General features: G+C 43.8%; 1 protein-coding gene across 1 annotated transcript in view; it reads right to left on the reverse strand.

Moving 5' to 3' along the window:
- LOC128696597 (glucose dehydrogenase [FAD, quinone]-like) overlaps nucleotides 1-23936 on the reverse strand; it is a 174605-nt gene that overhangs the window by 20767 nt on the left and 129902 nt on the right. The window contains exon 12 of the mRNA XM_070094643.1: nucleotides 2021-2198. Within this exon, the coding sequence (XP_069950744.1) occupies nucleotides 2021-2198 (178 nt within the window). The remainder of the gene's footprint in view (nucleotides 1-2020; nucleotides 2199-23936) is intronic.

The following is a 23936-nucleotide window of genomic DNA, read 5'->3' on the forward strand; positions in this document are numbered from 1 at the left end:
CATAGAAGAAAATCGTACAAACAACGTTTTCAAATGCAGTAATTAGTGCTACCTGAATTATCTTACTGTGTTAATCTATTATTGTATAGAATAAAGTGCTATTATATATTACATGATTTGATTTTTGCATGATCAAAAAAATAATTTCAAGGCGATTTGTAAGTTAGAATCGTCTGATCAATGTATATTTCACATCTTTTCAACGGGACACCAAATTATCAAAAACTCGAGTCAATCAAGCAAAACCGATGACATATTCAGAATCAACACCACAATTTTACCATAAAATCGGTGTAATATCACTGGCTAGAAAATGAATGTTGATCATTGAATCATAAACATATAAAAAATAAAGAATTATGAATGTTGATGTTACTGGTAACTAGGGAGGTGGCAACAAGAGCAGATGCAGCCCTGCCAGAAGACTCCTGTTTAGATAGTTAAGAATGATAATAAACTTGTTGAACTAGGCATAAGAATTAACAACTGGGCGTCTACATTGCAAACTGAATTGTTTGCAATCCTAATGGCGCTAAAGCTAACTTATGACAATGAGTTTGACTCCATCATCATTACTGATTTTATGTCATCACTGAATGCTCTTAACTTATATGACTCCATTAACATGCTCATTGGAGAAGCCAGGTATAGATACTCAAAAATCCGTGACAAAGGAATTAATGTACAATTGCTATGGATCCCATCACACATTGGATTACTCCTTCATGATAAAGTTGATATGTTAGCCAAGAAGAGTACCCAGAAGGAGAATGTAGAATATAACTATGGTATATCTGTGTCTAGCATTAGGAATAATATTAGGAGAGAAGTAAATAATGAAAATGATTGTTATAGGAATGCAGTTAGAAGCCTGAGTAGATCTATAACCCACTATAACATGAACATAGATAAGTATGTTCATGGAGCAACTTGCAATGTGAACAGACTGACTGATGTTGTTGTGGCCAGGCTTAGGATTGGTTACAAGTACTTCTGGCAGTTTGGAAGACACACAGATGATGATCGAACTAAATGCTAATTATGTGATCAGGCATATGGTCACTATTTTGAACACTATGTGCTTAATTGTCCACTTATTGAGGAATACAGAGACACACAGTATAATAACCTATGTGACATGTCAATATATCTTATTAATGGAAATATGATACCAGATATACTAAGCAAATTTCCTAAATTTGCGTGTAACAGGTAAGTGAACTATAGATATGTAGATATAAATCCATATGTACTCCTGTTAACCCTTTGGGGCCTAGTTCCTAGGCCTTTTGTGTATCCATATGCTCTTGCGCTATCGTCCACAGGATGGATGTGGGGTGCACAATAAACTAGCCACTTCGGTGGCAAAATCTAAATGTTACTGGCTAATTATTTGTAACCAACTATTGAATTTCGTAATAATGTTGGTAAAATTACCGATAATATGCTAGGTAAAAGAACACAAGTGCAGCTAATGTGACATTTTATTGTGGCAACGTTTCGCTCATCTTGTGTCCTTGTACCTATCATATTGAATTTTGGATATTATGATTTTTTTAAGGTATAGTTTTTGTCAGTTAACACAAATACTTAGGTTGATGTAAATGTGTCACAATGAGTCTGCAGAAATTCCGTGCTCGCTATTAAGATCAGATGTAAACCTTCCATAAATTTACTTGCTTTACCAAAACATTTAGTTTCAAATATTTATAAAAGAGGTTTTAGTTGGTTGTGCGACTTTAGGAACACTGTGACTTTTCAAATTTATATGAAGTGTGAAGAAGAGATGACTTCATCATCAGACGTGAAGGACCTGCCTAGTATGGACCAACAGGCCTGCTGCAGTGTTCCTCTTTTCTTATGTTCTGCTATATACATTACGAAAACAACATTTAAAACAAAACGAAGAGCAGTTGAATTAATCAATAATATGGATAACTTCTTCAGTAATATACAAAAGGTTTAGAGATAAATAATAAGTTCGTATATTAGAAACAAGCAATGGGTCTCAAAAATTCACCTTTAATTAAAGTTTTGACGTCATCAGGATGACTGAGGTAGTTAGGGTCAATGAGAGGGGCAGCCTTGGGATTGCTGGAGCTGAGTCTAATAGTGCCACGACTCTTGGGACGGGTCAGCATGGGACCGATGGTGAAGCCCTCCTGCCCAATCAGTGGCAAATAGTGTTGTTTGAAGAGCTGGTGGGAAGAGTTAGAAGGCTGGTGAGAGGAGGGAGCGCGATGTCTTGCTGGTAGACACTTATGAGTGTACAATAGAAGTGATGGTGATGATGGCTATTGATTAAGGATGGCTGGAAACAATAGCTGATAAAGAATTTACAACAAATGTATATAAAGACAATCCAAAAGCAAAAGACCAATGGGAAAATAATAAGGATGTTTATATATAAGGATATCTCATGGTGAGGGAAACAAAATTCAGGATTTTGTTAATTTTTTCAGTCCGAATCATAAAACAATGTAAACATACAGGATATGGGTCAACAGCCACACACACACACACACACACACACACACACACACACACACACACACACACACACACACACACACACACACACACACACAGAAGGACCAGAAGGACGGAGAGGTGGGGTACACCACCATGTGCTGGACACAGTACACACAACCGAGGAAGAAGTGAAGAGGCTTCTGAGTGAGCTAGATACCTCAAAGGCAATGGGGCCAGATAACATCTCTCAATGGGTCCTGAGAGAGGGAGCAGAGGCGCTATGTGTACCCCTTACAACAATATTCAATACATCTATCGAAACAGGGAGATTGCCTGATGCATGGAAGACAGCAAATGTGGTCCCAATCTTCAAAAAGGAGACAGACATCAAGCACTAAACTACAGACCAGTGTCACTGACATGTATAGCATGCAAGATCATGGAAAAGATTGTCAGGAGAAGAATGGTGGAACATCTAGAAAGGAATGATCTCATCACCAGCAGCCAACATGGTTTCAGAGACGGGAAATCCTGTGTCACAAACCTACTGGAGTTCTATGACATGGTGATAGCAGTAAGACAAGAGAGAGAGGGGTGGGTGGATTGCATTTTCTTGGACTGCAAGAAGGCGTTTGACACAGTACCACACAAAAGATTAGTGCAAAAACTGGAGGACCAAGCAGGGATAACAGGGAAGGCACTGCAATGGATCAGGGAATACTTGTCAGGAAGACAGCAGCGAGTAATGGTACGTGGCGAGGTGTCAGAGTGGGCACCTGTGACCAGCGGGGTCCCCCAGGGGTCAGTCCTAGGACCAGTGCTGTTTCTGGTATTTGTGAACGACATGACGGAAGGAATAAACTCCGAGGTGTCCCTGTTTGCAGATGACGTGAAGTTGATGAGAAGAGTTCATTCGATCGAAGACCAGGCAGAAATACAAAGGGATCTGGACAGGCTGCAGACCTGGTCCAGCAACTGGCTCCTGGAGTTCAACTCTACCAAGTGAAAGGTTATGAAGATTGGGGAAGGGCAAAGAAGACTGCAGACGGAGTACAGTCTAGGGGGCCAGAGACTACAAACATCACTCAAGGAAAAAGATCTTGGGGTGCGTATAACACCAGGCACATCTCCTGAAGCGCACATCAACCAAATAACTGCCGCAGCATATGGGCGCCTGGCAAACCTCAGAACAGCATTCCGACATCTTAATAAGGAATCGTTCAGGACCCTGTACACCGTGTACGTTAGGCCCATATTGGAGTATGCGGCACCAGTTTGGAACCCACACCTAGCCAAGCATGTAAAGAAACTAGAGAAAGTGCAAAGGTTTGCAACAAGACTAGTCCCAGAGTTAAGAGGTATGTCCTATGAGGAGAGGTTAAGGGAAATCAATCTGACGACACTGGAGGACAGGAGAGATAGGGGGGACATGATAACGACTTACAAAATACTGAGAGGAATTGACAAAGTGGACAAAGACAGGATGTTCCAGAGACTGGACACAGCAACACGGGGACACAGTTGGAAGCTGAAGACACAGATGAATCAAAGGGATGTTAGGAAGTATTTCTTCAGCCACAGAGTAGTCAGGAAGTGGAATAGTTTGGGAAGCGATGTAGTGGAGGCAGGATCCATACATAGCTTTAAGCAGAGGTACGATAAAGCTCATGGTTCAGGGAGAGTGACCTAGTAGCGACCAGTGAAGAGGCGGGACCAGGAGCTTGGACTCGACCCCTGCAACCTCAACTAGGTGAGTACAACTAGGTGAGTACACACACACTACCACACACACTACCACACGCACTACCACACGCACTACCACACACACACTAGCACACACACTACTGCGCGCGCACACACACACACACACACACACACACACACACACACACACACACACACACACACACACACACACACACACACACACGTACTCATATACAACAGGCCTAGTGTCTAATCGACATGTGCCTAGGACAAAATGGTAACTAACACACACACACACACACACACACACACACATGTATATATATATATATATATATATATATATATATATATATATATATATATATATATATATATATATATATATATATGTATGTATGTATATATATATATATATATATATATATATATATATATATATATATATATATATATATATATATATATATATATATATATATATTATTGTGACCACGAACGAATGGTATTGATCAATAACATATATAATATATATATTATATTATATTTATAATAGGTAAGCAAAATAATTAACACATCCGAATGCACATCATATAGTTCCTCGTGTACTTAGCTCAGTGGTGACGTGTACTTAGCTCTGTGAAGACCTGCTTGTGTGCTCTCTGTGAATCTGAACCAGGATGCCCTCTCTTGAGCAACTTTGCCAGCAGCTGAAAGAAGAGCTTAGGGTTGCTAAGCTAGAGATACAGCGATTAACGAAGGAGAACAAGAGGATTCGTAGTAATCCTCCTGTTGTGAGTCCCCAGGTTAAGAGGGGAGCTTGGTCAGTGGCCGGGCAACATGGAACCAAGCTGAGGATCTAAAAGACTGTTGGAGAGGCAGAAACAACGAGAAACCAGAAGACTACTGTGGAAACTTCCGACCCATTTTCGGTGCTACCTGATGAATGTGGGTGTTCTACTGGGAATGCCACAACGAGCACCAATGAAGCACTGGCAGACGTGAGTGAGATATCCCTAGAAACCCCAACGAAAACCATCGAGAACGTCTTGACGAATTCCACAAGTGAAGGTGTAGTGCCACCGAACGAATGTGAGCCGACTACTTGGAACATCACGACGGACGTCGCCAAGGAAGGTAAAAAACATTGTTCTTGTTGGGGATAGCCAGATTAGGTACATGGATAGGGCATTCTGCTTGAAAGATAGGAGTAGGAGGCAGAGAGTGTGTTTTCCTCGGGCTGGGATGAAGGATATTGTTAGCCGTCTGGATGACATTATGAGAGGTAATGGGAGCAATCCTATTATCTGTCTCAGTGCTGGAGGCAACGATGTTGGCAGTCGTAGGAGTGAGGACCTGATTAGCAGGTACAGGTCAGCAATAGAGATAATTAGGAGGAAAGGTGGGAACCCTGTCATATGTGGTATTTTGCCAAGGAGAGGAGTTGGAAATAAATGGTTGTCCAGGGCAATTGGTGTCAAATGCTGGCTGGACAAATATTGTAAGGAAAATGCAGTAACATTCATTGACAACTAGGACCTCATCTGTGGCAGAAATGACATGTATGCCAGGGATGGGGTTCACTTATCTAGGTCTGGGGTGGGGGCACTGGCCAACGCAGTGGAGGGAGCTGTTAGGTCTTTAAACTAGGAATAGTTAGTAGTATGGGTTTTGGCGGGAAAACTTTGAAGTCCCAATGTAGTAATATGAGTACTAGGAGAACTAGTAATAGGCAAAATGAGGTGGATATTGGAAAGCCAGTGGCACTAATTGACAAGGACAGTAATAGATTTAGTGGAATAGCAGAAAGGAGCAGGAAGGGTAAAGAGAAAGGAGGGTCCTTAAATATATATTACACAAATAGTCGAAGTGCTAGGAATAAGATGGACGAGTTGAGACTAGTTGCTAGTGCAGGTAACATTGATGTATTTGCCTTAAGTGAGACGTGGTTCAATACGAAAAATATAGATACCCATCAATTACACAACCCAGGGCAACATGGGTTTAGAGCAGATCGCTCCTGTCTGTCTTAGCTACTGGATCACTACGACAAGGTCCGAGATGCAATAGAAGACATAAAAAAAAATGCAGATGTAATATATACAGACTTTGCAAAAGCCTTCGACAAGTGTGACCATGGCGTAATAGCGCACAAAATGCGTGCTAAAGGAATAGCAGGAAAAGTTGGTAGATGGATCTATAATTTCCTCGCAAACAGAACACAAAGAGTAGTAGTCAACAGAGTAAAGTCTGAGGCAGCTACGGTGAAAAGCTCTGTTCCACAAGGCACAGTACTCGCTCCCATCTTGTTTCTCATCCTCATATCTGACATAGACAAGGATGTCAGCCACAGCACCGTGTCTTCCTTTGCAGATTACACCCGAATCTGCATGACAGTGTCTTCCATTGCAGACACTGCAAGGCTCAAGGCGGATATCAACCAAATCTTTCAGTGGGCTGCAGAAAACAATATGAAGTTCAACGATGAGAAATTTCAATTACTCCGATATGGTAAACATGAGGAAATTAAAACTTCATCAGAGTACAAAACAAATTCCTTCCACAAAATAGAGCGAAAAACCAACGTCAAAGACCTGGGAGTGATCATGTCAGAGGATCTCACCTTCAAGGACCATAACATTGTATCAATTGCATCTGCTAGAAAAATGACAGGATGGATAATGAGAACCTTCAAAACTAGGGATGCCAAACCCATGATGACACTCTTCAGGTCACTTGTTCTATCTAGGCTGGAATATTGCTGCACACTAACAGCACCTTTCAAGGCAGGTGAAATTGCTGACCTAGAAAATGTACAGAGAACCTTCACGGCACGTATAACGGAGATAAAACACTTCAATTACTGGGAGCGCTTGAAGTTCCTGAACCTGTACGCCCTGGAACGCAGGCGGGAGAGATTCATAATTATATACACCTGGAAAATCCTAGAGGGACTAGTACCGAACTTGCACACGAAAATCACTCACAACGAAAGCAAAAGACTTGGCAGACGATGCAACATCCCCCCAATGAAAAGCAGGGGTGTCACTAGCACGTTAAGAGACAATACAATAAGTGTCAGGGGCCCGAGACTGTTCAACTGCCTCCCAGGATACATAAGCAGGCACTGGACAAGCACCTAAAGTCGGTGCCTAACCAGCCGGGCTGTGGCTCGTACGTTGGATTGCGTGCAGCCAGCAGTAACAGCCTGGTTGATCAGGCTCTGAACCACCAGGAGGCCTGGTCACAGATCGGGCTGCGGGGGCGTTGACCCCCTGAACTCTCTCCAGGTAAACATGCCTGCTGAATGTCACATACAGGGTTTTAAATTGTTCCAAGTAGAGAGAAGTATCGGGAAGGGGGATGGGGTGGCATTGTATGTCCGAGGTCACTTGAACTGTTCCATAGAAGTGGGTATTAAGTCTGAAGTAAAACATACAGAGTCTGTTTGGATAGAATTTTCAGAGGGACATGAAAAATTGATTTTAGGTGTGATATACCGTCCCCCAAACTTAAATAGGGACCAAGGGAGACTACTATGGGAGGAAATTGTTAAGGCCACAAGGCACAATAACGTAGTAATTCAATGAGACTTTAACTTTAGTCATATTGACTGGAATTTCTTGACAGGGAATTTAGAATCAAACGACTTCTTAGAAGTAGTTAAGGATTTTTTTTGAAGCAGTTTGTGACAGAGCCTACAAGGGGAAATAACCTGCTTGACTTGGTTTTGGCAAACAAGGAAACCCTTGTTAATAATTTAGAAATTACAGAGGAACTCGGCACAAGCGATCACAAATCAACTACCTTTAGCATTGAATGGAAGTATGATAGTAGGGATAATTCAGTACTGGTCCCAGATTCTCGCTTAGCAGATTACAATGGGATAGAGAGAAAACTTATCATCTGTGGACTGGGGTAACGAAGAGAGCTATCAGTATGACAGCTTTCTTAACTCAATACATGCTGCCCAAAGGACATTTATCCCATATAAGGAAATTAGATCGAATAGAAACGACCCCAAATGGATGAATAATAGGCTCAGATATCTTTTAGGACAGAAAAAAGGAATTTATAGGCGCGTCAAAAGAGGTGAGGGTCATCTTATGAATCGGTATATTGACATTAAGAGGGACGTTAAAAAGGGGATAAGAAAAGCTAAACGGGACTATGAAATTAAAGTTGCTAGGGATTCGAAAACTAACCCAAAAAGTTTTTTCCAGGCTAATTGAACAAAAGTTAGAGATAAGATAGGTCCCCTTAAAAATAACTCTGGGCATCTCACTGACAAGGAGAATGAAATGTGCTCTATTCTTAATAATTATTTTCTCTCGGTTTTTACTCAGGAAGACACTAACAATATCCCAGTAATTAATTTTTATAGTGGGCTTGATGACGATAAATTATGCAATATCACAGTCACTACCGAATTGATTATCAAACAGATAGACGGGTTAAAGCAAAATAAATCTCCGGGCCCTGATGAACTTTTTTCAAGGGTTCTTAAAGAGTGTGAAATGGAACTTTGTGAACCATTGACTAATATTTTTAATATTTCTCTTCAAACAGGTGTAGTGTCTGATATGTGGAAGATGGCTAATGTAATTCCTATTTTTAAAGAAGGGGACAAGTCGTTACCGTCAAATTACCGCCCAATAAGCCTAACCTCAATTGTAGGCAAATTACTAGAGTCAATTATAGCTGATAATATAAGAAGCCATCTCGATAGGCATAATTTGATTAATGATACTCAGCATGGATTCACGAGGGGCCGTTCCTGCCTAATTAATTTATTAACCTTCTTCAGTAAAGCTTTTGAGGCCGTTGATCATGGTAAAGAATTCGGTATTGTTTATTTAGATTTTAGTAAGGCTTTTGATAGAGTTCCGCACCAGAGACTGTTAAAAAAAGTGGCAACTCATGGCACTTGGGTAAAAGTGCTCTCATGGATCGAGTCATGGCTCACTAATAGGAAGCAGAGAGTGTCTATAAATGGGGTTAAATCCGAGTGGGGATCTGTAACAAGTGGCGTACCACAGGGATCAGTCTTAGGCCCGTTGTTGTTTATAATATATATCAATGATCTTGATGAGGGAATTACTAGTGATATGAGCAAATTCGCCGATGACACAAAGATAGGTAGGATAATTGATTCAAACGTAGATGTTATGGAACTTCAGGAGGATTTAGATAAACTCTATTCTTGGTCAGAAAAGTGGCAGATGCAGTTCAATGTAGATAAATGCAAGGTTCTGAAGCTTGGGAGTGCCCATAACCCTAGCACTTATAAGTTAAATAATGTAGAACTTAACCATACAGATTGCGAAAAGGACTTGGGGGTTATGGTGAGCAGCAACCTTAAACCAAGACAGCAATGCCTAAGCGTACGTAATAAGGCAAATGGATTATTGGGATTTATATCAAGAAGTGTAAGCAACATAAGTCCAGAGGTTATACTGCAGCTTTATACATCATTAGTAAGGCCTCACCTAGATTATGCAGCTCAGCTCTGGTCTCCATATTACAGAATGGACATAAATTCGTTAGAAAACATTCAGCGTAGAATGACTAAATTAATACATAGCATTAGAAATCTTCCTTATGAAGAAAAACTGAAGACTCTTGAGTTACATCCACTTGTTAGACGAAGAATGAGGGGCGACCTGATCGAAGTGTATAAGTGGAAGATGGGTATTAATAAAGGGGATATTAATAAGGTCTTGAGGATGTCTCTCCAAGAGAGAACCCGCAGTAATGGATTTAAATTGGATAAGTCTACCTAGTTGGGTTATTGAGGCTAGGACTTTGGGTAGTTTCAAATTTAGGTTGGATAAATATATGGATTTGAGTGGGACTTGCATATGAGTGTATAGAGTTATCAGAGCTTATTTCTTGGGTGACATTGAAAACTGAGTTGGGCAAATGTTTCGTTAGTGGGATGGATTGTGAAGAACCTGCCTAGTATGGGCCAACAAGCCTATTGCAGTGTTCCTCCATTCTTATGTTCTTATGTTTATATATATATATATATATATATATATATATATATATATATATATATATATATATATATATATATATATATATATATATATATATATATATATATATATATATATATACATATATATATATATATATATATATATATATATATATATATATATATATATATATATATATATATATATATATATATATATATATATATATATAATATGCATACAAAACAACCACTGTGAAAGAATAGTGAAATTCCAAATGCTTTCGTGACTTCTCACATCATTAAGGAGCTATAAAAACAATACATCAAAGGAAGGCATATAAAGGGTCGAGACCACTCCTCTCCATCACGTCCCACAACAAAGCACAAAAAGTAGTTTTGGAAATAATATAAATATTTCCTTTGGTTTATATAAATTAGATTCATTTATAATAAATTTGGGAAGAGTTTAATAATACATTGGAGATATAACAAATCTTAATTCTTGGGTAGAGTACTAGGAGGATTTAGACAAACTCTACTCTTGGTCAGAAAAGTGGCAGATGCAGTTCAATGTAGATAAATGCAAGGTTCTGAAGCTCGGGAGTGTCCATAACCCTAGCACTTATAAGTTAAATAATGTAGAACTTAACCATACAGATTGCGAAAAGGACTTGGGGGTTATGGTAAGCAGCAACCTTAAACCAAGACAGCAATGCCTAAGCGTACGTAATAAGGCAAATAGATTACTGGGATTTATATCAAGAAGTGTAAGCAACAGAAGTCCAGAGGTCATACTGCAGCTTTATACATCATTAGTAAGGCCTCACCTAGATTATGCAGCTCAATTCTGGTCTCCATATTACAGAATGGACATAAATTCGTTAGAAAACATTCAGCGTAGGATGACTAAATTAATACATAGCATTAGAAATCTTCCTTATGAAGAAAGATTGAAGACTCTTAAGTTACATTCACTTGTTAGACGAAGAATGAGGGGAGACCTGATCGAAGTGTATAAGTGGAAGATAGGTATTAATAAAGGGGATGTTAACAAGGTCTTGAGGATATCTCTCCAAGAGAGAACCCGCAGTAATGGATTTAAATTAGATAAGTTTAGATTTAGAAAGGACATAGGTAAGTATTGGTTTGGAAATAGGGTAGTAGATGAGTGGAACAGTCTACCTAGTTGGGTTATTGAGGCTAGGACTTTGGGTAGTTTCAAATTTAGGTTGGATAAATACATGAGTGGGATGGGTTGGATTTGAGTGGGACTTGCACATCAGAGCTTATTTCTTGGGTAGCATTGAAAATTGGGTAGGTCAAATGTTTGTTAGTGGGATGAATTGTAAAGGACCTGCCTAGTATGGGCCAACAGGCCTGCTGCAGTGTTCCTCCATTCTTATGTTCTTATGTTCTTATGGGATGTCGTGAATGACCTGCCTAGTTGGGTCAACAGGCCTGCTGCAGTGTTCCATTTTTCTTATGAGTCGGGTGTCGTCGCGTGTCAGGTGTTGCTTTGTTGTGGGATGTGATGGTGAGGTGTGGTCTATACCCTTCCTTTGATGCATTGCTTTTATAGTTCCTTGATAATGTGAGAAGTCACGAAGGCACTTGCAATTTCACTATTCTTTCCCAGTGGTTTTTTGCATATTCTGAAACCACCTGTTTACTGTGATCTTATTGCATATATATATATATATATATATATATATATATATATATATATATATATATATATATATATATATATATATATATATATGTTAATGAAATCACGGAACAAGTGATTTTAAATCATTTACTAAACTGCGGCAGGCCAGGACTCGACCCTACGAACCTTGTACCGCCTCCAGAGACAGCACAATGTACGCATCACCTTACCACGGAGCCAGCGATCCTATAAGAACCAAGCACACAGAACGTAGATATATGTTTTTGCCTTGGCCCATGGACACTCATGGCAGTGGTATCTCAAGGATTAATTTCAGCCTCACCCTGTTTGAATACACGCCTCAACAAGCAGTCTATATAGTAATGAAATCACGAAACAAGTGATTTTAAATCATTTACCAAACTGCTTGTTGAGGCCCACATCAATCAGATAACTGCTGCAGCAAACGGGTGTATGGCAAACCTAAGAACAGCATTCCGATACCTGAGGAAGGAATCGTTCAAGACTGTACACCATATACGTCAGATCCATATTAGAGTATGCAGCACCAGTTTGGAATCCACACCTGGTCAAGCACGTCAAGAAATTAGAGAAAGGGCAAAGGTGTGCAACGAGGCTAGTTCCAGAGCTAAGGGGACTGTCCTACGAAGAAAGGTTAAGGGAAATTGGCCTGACGACACTGGAGGAAGGAAGGTCAGGGGAGACATGATAATGACATTTAAAATACTGCGAGGAATTGACTAGGTGGACAAAGACAAGATATTCCAGAGATAGGACAGGAACAAGTAGTCACAGTTGAAAGTTGAAGACTCCTATGAGTCAAAGAGACGTTAGGGAATATTTCTTCAGTCACAGAGTTGTCAGGAAGTGGAATCGCCTAGAAAGTGATGTACTGGAGGCAGGAACCATACATAGTTTTAAGACGAGGTCTGATGAAGCTCACGGAGCAGGGAGAGAGAAGACCCAGTAGCAATCAGTGAAGAGGCAGGGCCAGGAGCTTTGAATCGACCCCTCCAACCACAATAGGTAAGTACACACACATCCACTCACACACACACACACACACACACACACACACACACACACACACACACACACACACACTGCCATGACACCAAGAGCTACTACATCAGTCACCGATGCGGGGATAGTAGGGGACCCCATGACTCCATGTCCCCATCGGACCCAAGGGATGCCTGGGAAAAGGCAGGGAGAACAGTAAGAACTAATGAGGGGACTAAAGTCAATGAAGGAGAGCCATGTCCAGGAACAGATAAGCAGAGGGACACCAGGTAGGGAAGAGACAGTAAGAAGCAACACATCAATGGCAGGAACTAATTTGATTCAGAGGATGCTCAGGGAAGCACAGTGGGAGGATGAAAGGGAGAGGGCCATTTTTGTCTATGGGCTCCAAGAAGTAGATAGGAAAACTTATGAGGCAAGGAAACAGGAGGAGAAAAAAATGATTGAAAGCATCATGAAAGCAATAGGAGAGGACGACATGACTCAGGTGACAAATTTTCAGAGAATTGGGTGGTTTGCGATGGGAAAAAAGCGTCCAGTCAAAGTGATTTTCAAGGCAGAGTGAGCTCGAGACCGGATCCTGTAGGAGAAAGCACGCCTAAGGGACAATCAGGCGTTCTGGAGTGTGTACCTCGACCGAGACAGAACACAAGAAGAAAGGATGATGCTGAAAGAGAGGGTACAATGTCGCAAGGAGGAATGGGAGGCAAGGAAGGTGGAGAGCAGGAGAAATCAGGCCCTTGTGGAAGAACAAACACAACCCCCTTCAGTACCACCCACAGAAGGAACACAGCCATGGCAATCCCAAAGCAATCAAACGACCTAACCCAAAACCCAATCTCTGCACCCTCTGCCCCCATCTCCCTCAGCACAAACCCCACCCCCACAGAAACCCACAGTAACCCACACATCCCCCTCTGCATAAACCCCACCCCCACAGTAACCCTCAGTAACCCTCAGTAACCTGCACATCCCCATCAGCTCAAACCCCACCCCCACAGAAACCCACAGTAACCCACACAATGTACCCTCTCCCCCCATCCACCTCACCACAAACCCCACCCTCACAGTAACCCACAGCAACTCACACACTGTACCCTCTATTCCCATCCCCCTCACCACAACCCCCTCCCCCATTGTAACCCCCATAGGCCCTCTTCCCCCATCCCCTTCACCACCACCCCCACTGAAACCCCCCATAGGCCCTCTGCCCCCACACCCCACACCAAAGACCTCACCCCCACACCAACCCCCTATAGGCCCCTGCTCCCCCTAACCCACCTCTCTCCCCAGACCACAGTTATTGAAAAGAAGTTGAAGGTTTGGTACACAAACGCAGATGGAATAACGAATAAGTGCGAGGAGTGGCATGAAAGAATCAAGGAGTTGTCCCCAGACATCATGGCAGACACAGAAACAAAACTCACTGAGATAATAACAGATGCAATCTTCCCCCCCGGATATCAGATGCTGAGGAAGGATAGAAGGAGCAGGGGGGGAGGAGGGGTTGCACTACTAATAAAAAACCGGTGGGGTTATCAAGAAATGGAAGGTATGGACGAGATTGGAGAAATGGATTACATAGTAGGTACAGTTCAGTCAGGGGAACACAAGGTAGTCATTGCAGTAATGAATAACCCACCACAGAACTGCAGGAGGCCAAGAGAGGAATATGATGAGTGCAACAGAGCAATGGTGGACACTCTAGCTGAGGTGGCAAGAAGGGCCTGCTCAAGTAGAGCAAAGTTACTGGTCATGGACAACTTCAATCACAGGGAGATTGATTGTGAAAACCTGGAGCCACATGGGGGTCCCGAAACATGGAGAGCCAAGATGATGGATGTGGTGCTGGCAAATCTCATGCACCAACATGTTAATGATACTACCAGAGAGAGAGGGGAGGATGAACCAGCAAGACTGGGCCTCGTGTTCACCCTGAGTAGCTCAGACATTGAGCACATCTCATATGAAAGGCACCTTGGAGCTAGTGACCACATAGCTATGAGCTTTGAATACATCGTGGAACTAAAAGTGGAGAGGGTAACAGGAGTAGAAAGGTAAAAGCTGAACTATAAAAGGGGGAACTACACAGGAATGAGGACCTTCCTGCAGGAGGTTCAGTGGGAATAGGAGTTGGTAGGAAAATCAGTAAACGAAATGATGGACTTTGTAACAAAAAAATGCAAGGAGGCAGAGGAAAGGTTTATTTCCAATGGTAACAGAAATAATAGGAAGGACAGAACGAGCCCTTGGTTTACCCGAAGGTGCAGGGAGGCAAAAACTAAGTGCTCTAGGGAATGGAAAAAGTACAGAAGGCAAAGGACTCAGGAGAATAAAGAGATTAGCCGACGAACCAGAAACGAGTATGCACAGATAAGAAGGGAGGCGCAGCGGCAGTATGAAAATGGCATAGCATCGAAAGTCAAGTCTGAGTCTGATCAGGAGGAAGACCAGAAACTACTTTCACAAGAAACGACCAAGAGGTATGGAGGAGCCACATCAGGAGGAAGACAACAGTCAAGGACCAGGTAATCAGGCTGAGGAAAGAAGGTGGGGAGCTCACAAGAAACGACCAGGAGGTATGGAGGAGCTCAACATGAGATTTCAGGAAGTATTACAGTGGAGGCTGAAGGGACAATGAGAAGACAAAACAGTGGGGTACAGCAACAAGGGCTATACCAACAAGTGTTGGATGAATTACACTCAACTGAAGAGGAGGTGGAGAAGCTCCTAAGTGACCTTGATACCTCAAAGGCAGTGGGATCAGACAACATCTCTTCGTGGGTCCTTAGAGAGGGAGCAGGGACACTACATGTGCTACTAACTGGCAACTACCTGAAGTATGGAAGAAGGCAAATGTAGTCCCCATCTTCAAGAAGGGAGACAGAAATGAAGCACTAAATTATAGACCATTGTCACTGACATGTATAGTATGCAAAGTTTTGGAAAAGATTATCAGGAGGAGAGTGGTGGAGCACCTGGAGTGGAACAAGATTATAAACGACAGCCAGCACGGATTCATGGAAGGCAAATCCTGTGTCACAAACCTACTAGAGTTTTATGACAAGGTAACTGAAGTAAGAAATGAGAGGGAAGGGTGGGTTGATTGCATTTTCTTGGACTGCAAGAAGGCCTTCGACACAGTTCCTCACAAGAGATTAGTACAGAAGCTAGAGGAACAGGCATGTATAACAGGAAGGGCACTGCAATGGATCACAGAATACCTAACAGGGAGGCAACAGCGAGTCATGGTCCGTGATGAGGTATCACAGTGGGCGCAAGTGACGAGCGGGGTCCCACAGGGGTCAGTCCTGGGACCAGTGCTATTCTTGGTATATGTGAACGACGTGACGGAAGGGATAGACTCAGAAGTGTCCCTGTTTGCAGATGACGTGAAGTTAATGAGGAGAATTAAATCAGACGCAGACCAGATAGGTCTACAAAGAGACCTGGACAGGCTGGATGTGTGGTCCAGAAACTGGCTCCTAGAATTTAACCCAGCCAAATGCAAAGTCATGAAGATCGGAGGAGGGCAAAGAAGACCGCAGACAGAGTATAGGCTAGGAGGCCAAAGGCTGCAAGCATCACTCAAGGAGAATGACCTAGGAGTGAGTATAATACCGAGTACATCGCCAGAAGCACACATTAACCAGATAACTGCTGCGGCATATGGGCGCTTGGCAAACCTGAGAATAGCGTTCCGGTACCTCAGTAAGGAATCGTTCAAGACTTTATACACTGTGTACGTCAGGCCCATACTGGAGTACGCAGCACCAGTTTGGAACCCACACCTGGTCAAACACGTCAAGAAATCAGAGAAAGTGCAAAGGTTTGCAACAAGGCTAGTTCCAGAGCTAAGGGGAATGTCCTATGAAGAAAGATTAAGGGAAATCGGTCTGACAACACTGGAGGACAGGAGGGTCAGGGGAGACATGATAACGACATACAAAATACTGCGTGGAATAGACAAGGTGGACAGAGACAGGATGTTCCAGAGATGGGACACAGAAACAAGGGGCCACAATTGGAAGTTGAAGACTCAGATGAGTCAAAGGGATGTTAGGAAGTATTTCTTCAGTCATAGAGTAGTTAGGAAGTGGAATAGTCTGGCAAGCGATGTAGTGGAGGCAGGAACTATACACAGTTTTAAGACGAGGTATGATAAAGCTCATGGAGCAGGGGGAGAGAGGACCTAGTAGCGGTAGGTGAAGAGGCGGGGTCAGGAGCGGAGTCTCGACCCCTGTAACCACAATTAGGTGAATTTGGTGAGTACACTAAAAGCGACCAGGGAAGAGGCGAGGCCAGGGGCAAGGACTCGACCCCTGCAACCTCAGCTAGGTGAGTACAACTAGGTGAGTACACACACACACACACACACACACACACACACACACACACACACACACACACACACACACACACACACACACACACACACACACACACACAAACTCCGAAGTGTCCCTGTTTGCAGATGATATGAAGTTGATGAGAAGAATTCATTCGGACGAGGATCAGGCAGAACTACAAAGGGATCTGGACAGGCTGCATGCCTGGTCCAGAAATTGACTCTTGGAGTTCAACCCTACCAAGTGCAAGGTTATGAAGATTAGGGAAGGGCACAGAAGATCGCAGACGGAGTACAGTCTATGGGGCCAGAGACTATAAACCTCATTCAAGGAAAAAGATCGTGGGGTGTGTATAACACCAGGCACTTCTCCTGAAGCACACATCAACCAAATAACTGCTGCAGCATATGAGCGCCTAGCAAACCTCAGAACAGCATTCCGACATGTTAATAAGGAATCGTTCAGGACCCTGTACACCGTGTACGTTAGGTCCATATGCGGCACCAGTTTGGAACCCACACCTAGCCAAGCACGTAAAGAAACGAGAGAAAGTGCAAAGATTTGCAACAAGGCTAGTCCCAGAGCTAAGGGGTATGTCCTACGAGGAGAGGTTAAAGGAAATCGACCTGATGACACTGAAGGACAGGAGAGATAGAGGGGACATGATAAAAACATACAAAATACTGAGAGGAATTGACAAGGTGGACAGAGAGAGAATGTTCCAGAGATGGGACACAACAACAAGGGGACACAGGTGGAAGTTGAAGACTCAGATGAATCACAGAGATGTTATGAAGTATTTCTTCAGTCACAGAGTAGTCAGGAAGTGGGATAGTTTGGGAAGCGATGTAGTGGAGGCAGGATACATACATAGCTTTAAGAATAGGTATGATAAAGCTCATGGTTCAGGGAGAGTGACGCAGTAACGGCCAGTGAAGAGGCGGGGCCAGGAGCTATGATTCGACCTCTGCAACCACAACTAGGTGAGTACACACACACACACACACACACACACACACACACACACACACACACACACACACACACACACACACACACACACACACACACACACACACACACACACACACACACACACACACACACACACACACACACACACGTGCCGCCATAACAGGTTGGGTGTCATCACAAATAAGAAGTGTACTTACCAAAAGTGAAGTGTAAATTATAAAAGTAGCAGTATACAAGTGATAAGTGTGGTAAATGAGGACTCAAAAGGGCAACGAGAAAAGAATAGCTGAAGAAGTCAGAGGTGGAAGGGCGAGGTGCACGAGTCATCGTACAGCGAGCATCGTACAGCGAGCATCGTACATCAGGCATCTGGATGGACGTCCCCTCTGAGGAGTAACGTACGAATCACCTGTTTGTGGTTGGCGGGAGGTTTTGAGTGGTAGAGCCGGCCCTACGGTCAATGGTAGCTCGCTATCTAAACCCTGCTCCAGAGCGATTATCATACACACAACACCTAGCAGTAGTAGGAAGATAAAATTTGTAGGAGCAAGGAATAGGCAGGAGGATTAAGTCGGGGCTAATGGGACTACAGCCCTGACAACAGTTTCGAGAGATAATGTTTTAGGACACAAAGACAGTACAAACTGAGAAGCAAGTATTGGGTACACATGTAGTAAAAGGTAGTACATAACTGGGTGAAAGAAAGACTCGTTAACACACGCTAGTATTATAATTATTAGAATTACTCTCAGTGTTAATGGTATCTTATTAGTATTACGGATACACAGAGGTGAAATGTATTTCTGGGACATATAAACAACTGACGTGCTCACACACACACGCACGCACACACATACACACTCGGGGCCAGGAGCTGAGTCTCGACCCCTGAAACCACAACTAGGTGAGTACACACACCCACTCATTCACACAGCTGATCCTTGGAATTTGACCGCGTCCCCCCACCCCCAACAGACCTTTCCCTCCCCCACAGACCTTTCCCCTCCCCCGCTCTTGCCTTCACTCCCTCCTATCTTTCTCTCCCCCCTCCCTCGCGTTTCTCTCTCTCATAGCCTTTTTCCCTCCCCTTCCCCCTACTCTCACACTCTCTCACACTCTCTCTTCCCCTCTCTCCCCCTCTCTCCCCCTCTCTCCCCCTCTCTCCCTCTCTCTCCCTCTCTCCCCCTCTCTTCCCCTCTCCCCCTCTCTCCCTCTCTCCCTCTCCCTCTCCCTCCCTCTCTCTCTCTCTCTCTCTCCTCTCTCTCTCTCTCTCTCTCTCCTCTCTCTCTCTCTCTCTCTCTCTCTCTCTCTCTCTCTCTCTCTCTCTCTCCCTATATAGGCTTCTCTCCTCTCCCTTCCCCTTTTTCCATATTTCTACCCCCTCCCCTGCTTTCTCTCTCTCACAGTCTTTTCCCTCACCCTCCTTTCTCTGTCTCTCTCTCTGTCTGTCTGTCTCTCTCTCTCTCTCTCTCTCTCTCTCTCTCTCTCTCTCTCTCTCTCTCTCTCTCTCTCCCTCCTCTCTCTCTCCCTCTCTCTCCCTCACTCTCTCTCTCTCTCTCTCTCTCTCTCTCTCTCTCTCTCTCTCTCTCTCTCTCTCTCTCTCTCTCTCTCTCTCTCTCTCTCACCATCTCTCTCATCTCTCTCTCATTTCTACCCCTCCTGGTCGCATTTTCCTTTCTCTCTATAGCCTTTTCCCTCACCCTCCTTTCTCTGTCTGTCTCTCTCTCTCTCTCTCCCCTCTCTCTCTCTCTCTCTCTCTATGGCTCTCCATCTCCCTTTTTCTATATTTCTACCCCTCCTCATTTCTCTCTCTCTAGCCTTTTCCCTCATCCTTTCCTTTCCCTCTCTCTCTCTCTCTCTCTCTCTCTCTCTCTCTCTCTCTCTTCTCTCTCTCTCTCTCACTTTCCCTTTCTCCCCTCACATTTCTCTCTCTCACCCTTGGTCTTATCCCTCACCCCCATACTCCTCTCTCTCCTCTTTCTACCCTTTCCTCTCCTCCTCTCTCTCTCTCTACCCTTTCCCTCTCTCCCCTCACACCCTCCTCCCCCCTCCTAGCCTTCTGTCTGTGATAAAAAAAAAAAAAAAAAAAAAATGGGTGGCTCTAGAGGACGGAAAACCAGAGATCTGGTAGACGAACCAGGGAGGAAAGACTGGGAGTTAGAGCTCCAAAAAAGGGAGGAAGAGTGGGGGAAGGAAGATAGCAGAGCTTGGTAAGAAAATGGAGGAGCGGATAGCTGAGGAGTGCAGGAAGTGGGAAGTACAGGTCTTAGCAGCAGAAGCTAGGATACAGTGCTTAGAAGAGAAACTGCAAAGCCTGAAACAGATTAGAGAGACAAATGACAATTCAGATGTGACATCAGGCGCAGACAAGGGGACAGTAAGCAACAACGGAGACATGCCGTATGCGATGTTATCAGACCCACGCACCAGGGAAAAGACGAGGAGTACACTAAGATCAAATGACAGGTCTGAAGACAATGAAGGTATGCTATATGCAGAGATTCTAACAGCCAACTGCAGTAGCAAGGGACAGCTGGTCATGAAAGACAGTTCACTGAGAATAGAAGTTCCAGATATGACAGGGACTGAAGGCAAGAACATGTCAATGGAAGGAAATAAAATGCCTCAGAGGAAGCAGATGGAGACTCAGTGGGAGGAGGAAAGGGCGAGGTCAGTTTTTGTGTACGGGCTCCAAGAAGCCAAGGGGGACAACTTTGAAGAAATAAAACAGGAGGAGAAAAAAATGATTGAAGGCATCATGAAAACAACAGGTGAGGGCAATATGACCCAGGTGACAAATTTTCAGAAAATTGGGTGGTTTGTGAGTGGAAGGATACGGCCTGTCAAAGTAATTTTCAAGGAAGAATCAGTTCGAACCAGGATTCTGCAAGAGAAAGCAAGACTGAGGGACAAACAGGGGTACCAGAGAGTATACCTCGACCGCGACAGAACACAAGAAGAAAGGACTACACTGAAAGAGAGGGTACAGAGACGCAAGGAGGAACGAGAGGCAATGACGAAGATGAGCAGGACCCAGACACAGGAGGAAGGGCAAACACACCCCACAGAATCTCCCACCAAAAGACTCCAACCACGACATTCCCAACGCAACTGAGCAACCTATACTACAACCCACTCACTGTTCCCTCTGCCACCAACCCCCATATCACAAACCTCACCCCAACAGCTGTCCCTTATGGGCATTCTGACCCCACCCCCCTATCATCACAAACCCCACCTACACCACAGCCCCATATAGGCCCCCACCAAGGCTCTCGCTCCCCCAACCCCAATATTCTTGCATGACCACAATGATAGAAAAGAAACTGAAAGTTTGGTACACAAACACGGATGGAATAACGAATAAACATGAGGAGTGGAACGAAAGAATCAGTGAAAAATCCCCAGACATCATAGCAGTCACAGAAACAAAACTCGCTGAGACAATAACAGACACAATCTTCCCAACGGGATATCAGATCCTGAGGAAAGATAGAAGGAGTAGAGGGGGAGGAGGGGGTTGCACTGCTCATAAAACACCGATGGGGATTTGAGAAAATGGAAGGCATGGACATGATTGGAGAAAGAGACTACATTGTAGGTACAATTCAGTCCGGAGAACATAAAGTAGTCATTGGAGTGATGTATAACCCACCACAGAACTGCAGGAGGCCAAGAGAGGAGTACGAAGAAAACAACAGGGTGATGGTGGACACACTGGCTGAGGTGGCAAGAAGAGCTCACTCGAGCAGAGCAAAGTTACTGGTAATGGGCGATTTCAACCACAGGGAGATCGACTGGGAAAACCTGGAGCCACATGGGGGTCCCGAAACATGGAGAGCCAAGATGATGGATGTGGTACTTGAAAACCTCATGCATCAACATGTCAGGGACACAACCAGAGAGAGAGGGGAGGATGAGCCAGCAAGACTGGATCTTGTGTTCACCCTGAGCAGTTCAGACATTGAGGACATCACTTACGAGAGGCCCCTTGGAGCTAGCGATCATGTGGTGCTGAGTTTTGATTATATAGTAGAGTTACAAGTGGAGAAGGTAACAGGAACTAAAGGGGTCAGGCCAAACTATAAAAGGGGGGACTATACAGGTATGAGAAACTTCCTGCAGGAGGTTCAGTGGGACAGAGAAATGGTAGGAAAATCAGTAAACGAGATGATGGAATATGTGGCAACAAAGTGCAAGGAGGCAGAGGAAAGTTTTGTTCCCAAGGGAAACAGAAATAATAGGAAGACCAAAACGAGTCCTTGGTTTACCCGAAGGTGTAGGGAGGCAAAAACTAAGTGCAACAGAGAATAGAAAAGGTACAGGAGGCATAGGACCCAGGAAAACAAGGAGATTAGTAGAAGAGCCAGAAACGAGTATGCACAGATAAGGAGGGAGGCCCAGCGACAGTATGAAAACGACATAGCATCGAAAGTCAAATCTGACCCGAAACTGCTGTATAGCCACATTAGGAGGAAGACAACAGTCAAGGACCAGGTGATAAGGCTGAGGAAAGAAGGTGGAGAACTCACAAGAAACGATCAAGAGGTATGTGAGGAGCTCAACACGAGATTTAAGGAAGTATTTACAGTAGAGTCAGGAAGGACTCTGGGGGGACAGACCAGATTGGGACACCAGCAAGGAATACACCAACAAGTGTTGGACGACATACATACAGATGAGGAGGAGGTGAAGAAACTGCTAAGGGACATCGATACCTCAAAGGCAATGGGACCGGACAACATCTCCCCGTGGGTCCTTAGAGATGGAGCAGATATGTTGTGCGTGCCACTTACCACAATCTTCAACACGTCCCTGGAAACTGGGCAACTACCTGAGGAATGGAAGACGGCAAATGTAGTTCCCATTTTTAAAAAAGGAGACAGAAAAGAGGCATTAAACTATAGACCTGTGTCATTGACGTGTATAGTATGCAAAATTATGGAGAAGATTATCAGGAGGAGAGTGGTGGAGCACCTGGAACGGAACAAGAGTATAAATGCCAACCAGCACGGATTCATGGAAGGCAAATCCTGTGTCACAAACCTTCTGGAGTTTTATGATAAAATAACAGAAGTAAGACACGAGAGAGAGGGGTGGGTTGATTGCATCTTCTTGGACTGCAAGAAGGCCTTTGACACAGTTCCTCACAAGAGATTAGTGCAGAAGCTAGAGCATCAGGTGCATATAACAGGAAGGGCACTGCAATATATCAGAGAATATCTGACAGGGAGACAACAACGAGTCATGGTACGTAATGATGTATCACAGTGGGCACCTGTGACGAGCAGGGTCCCACAGGGGTCGGTCCTAGGACCAGTGCTATTTTTGGTATATGTGAACGACATGATGGAAGGGTTAGACTCAGAAGTGTCCCTGTTCGCAGATGATGTGAAGTTAATGAGGAGAATTAAATCTGATGAGGACCAGGCAGGACTTCAAAGAGACCTGGACAGACTGGACACCTGGTCCAGCAAATGGCTTCTCGAATTTAATCCTGCCAAATGCAAAGTCATGAAGATAGGGGAAGGGCACAGAAGACCACAGACCGAGTATAGGCTAGGTGGCCAAAGACTGCAAACCTCACTCAAGGAGAAAGATCTTGGGGTGAGTATAACACCGAGCATGTCTCCGGAAGCACACATCAACCAGATAACTGCTGCAGCATATGGGCGCCTGGCAAACCTGAGAACAGCATTCCGATACCTTAGTAAGGAATCGTTCAAGACACTGTACACCGTGTATGTCAGGC

Source organism: Cherax quadricarinatus, chromosome 47 (genome assembly GCF_038502225.1).
Source record: "Cherax quadricarinatus isolate ZL_2023a chromosome 47, ASM3850222v1, whole genome shotgun sequence".
Lineage (NCBI taxonomy): Eukaryota > Metazoa > Arthropoda > Malacostraca > Decapoda > Parastacidae > Cherax > Cherax quadricarinatus.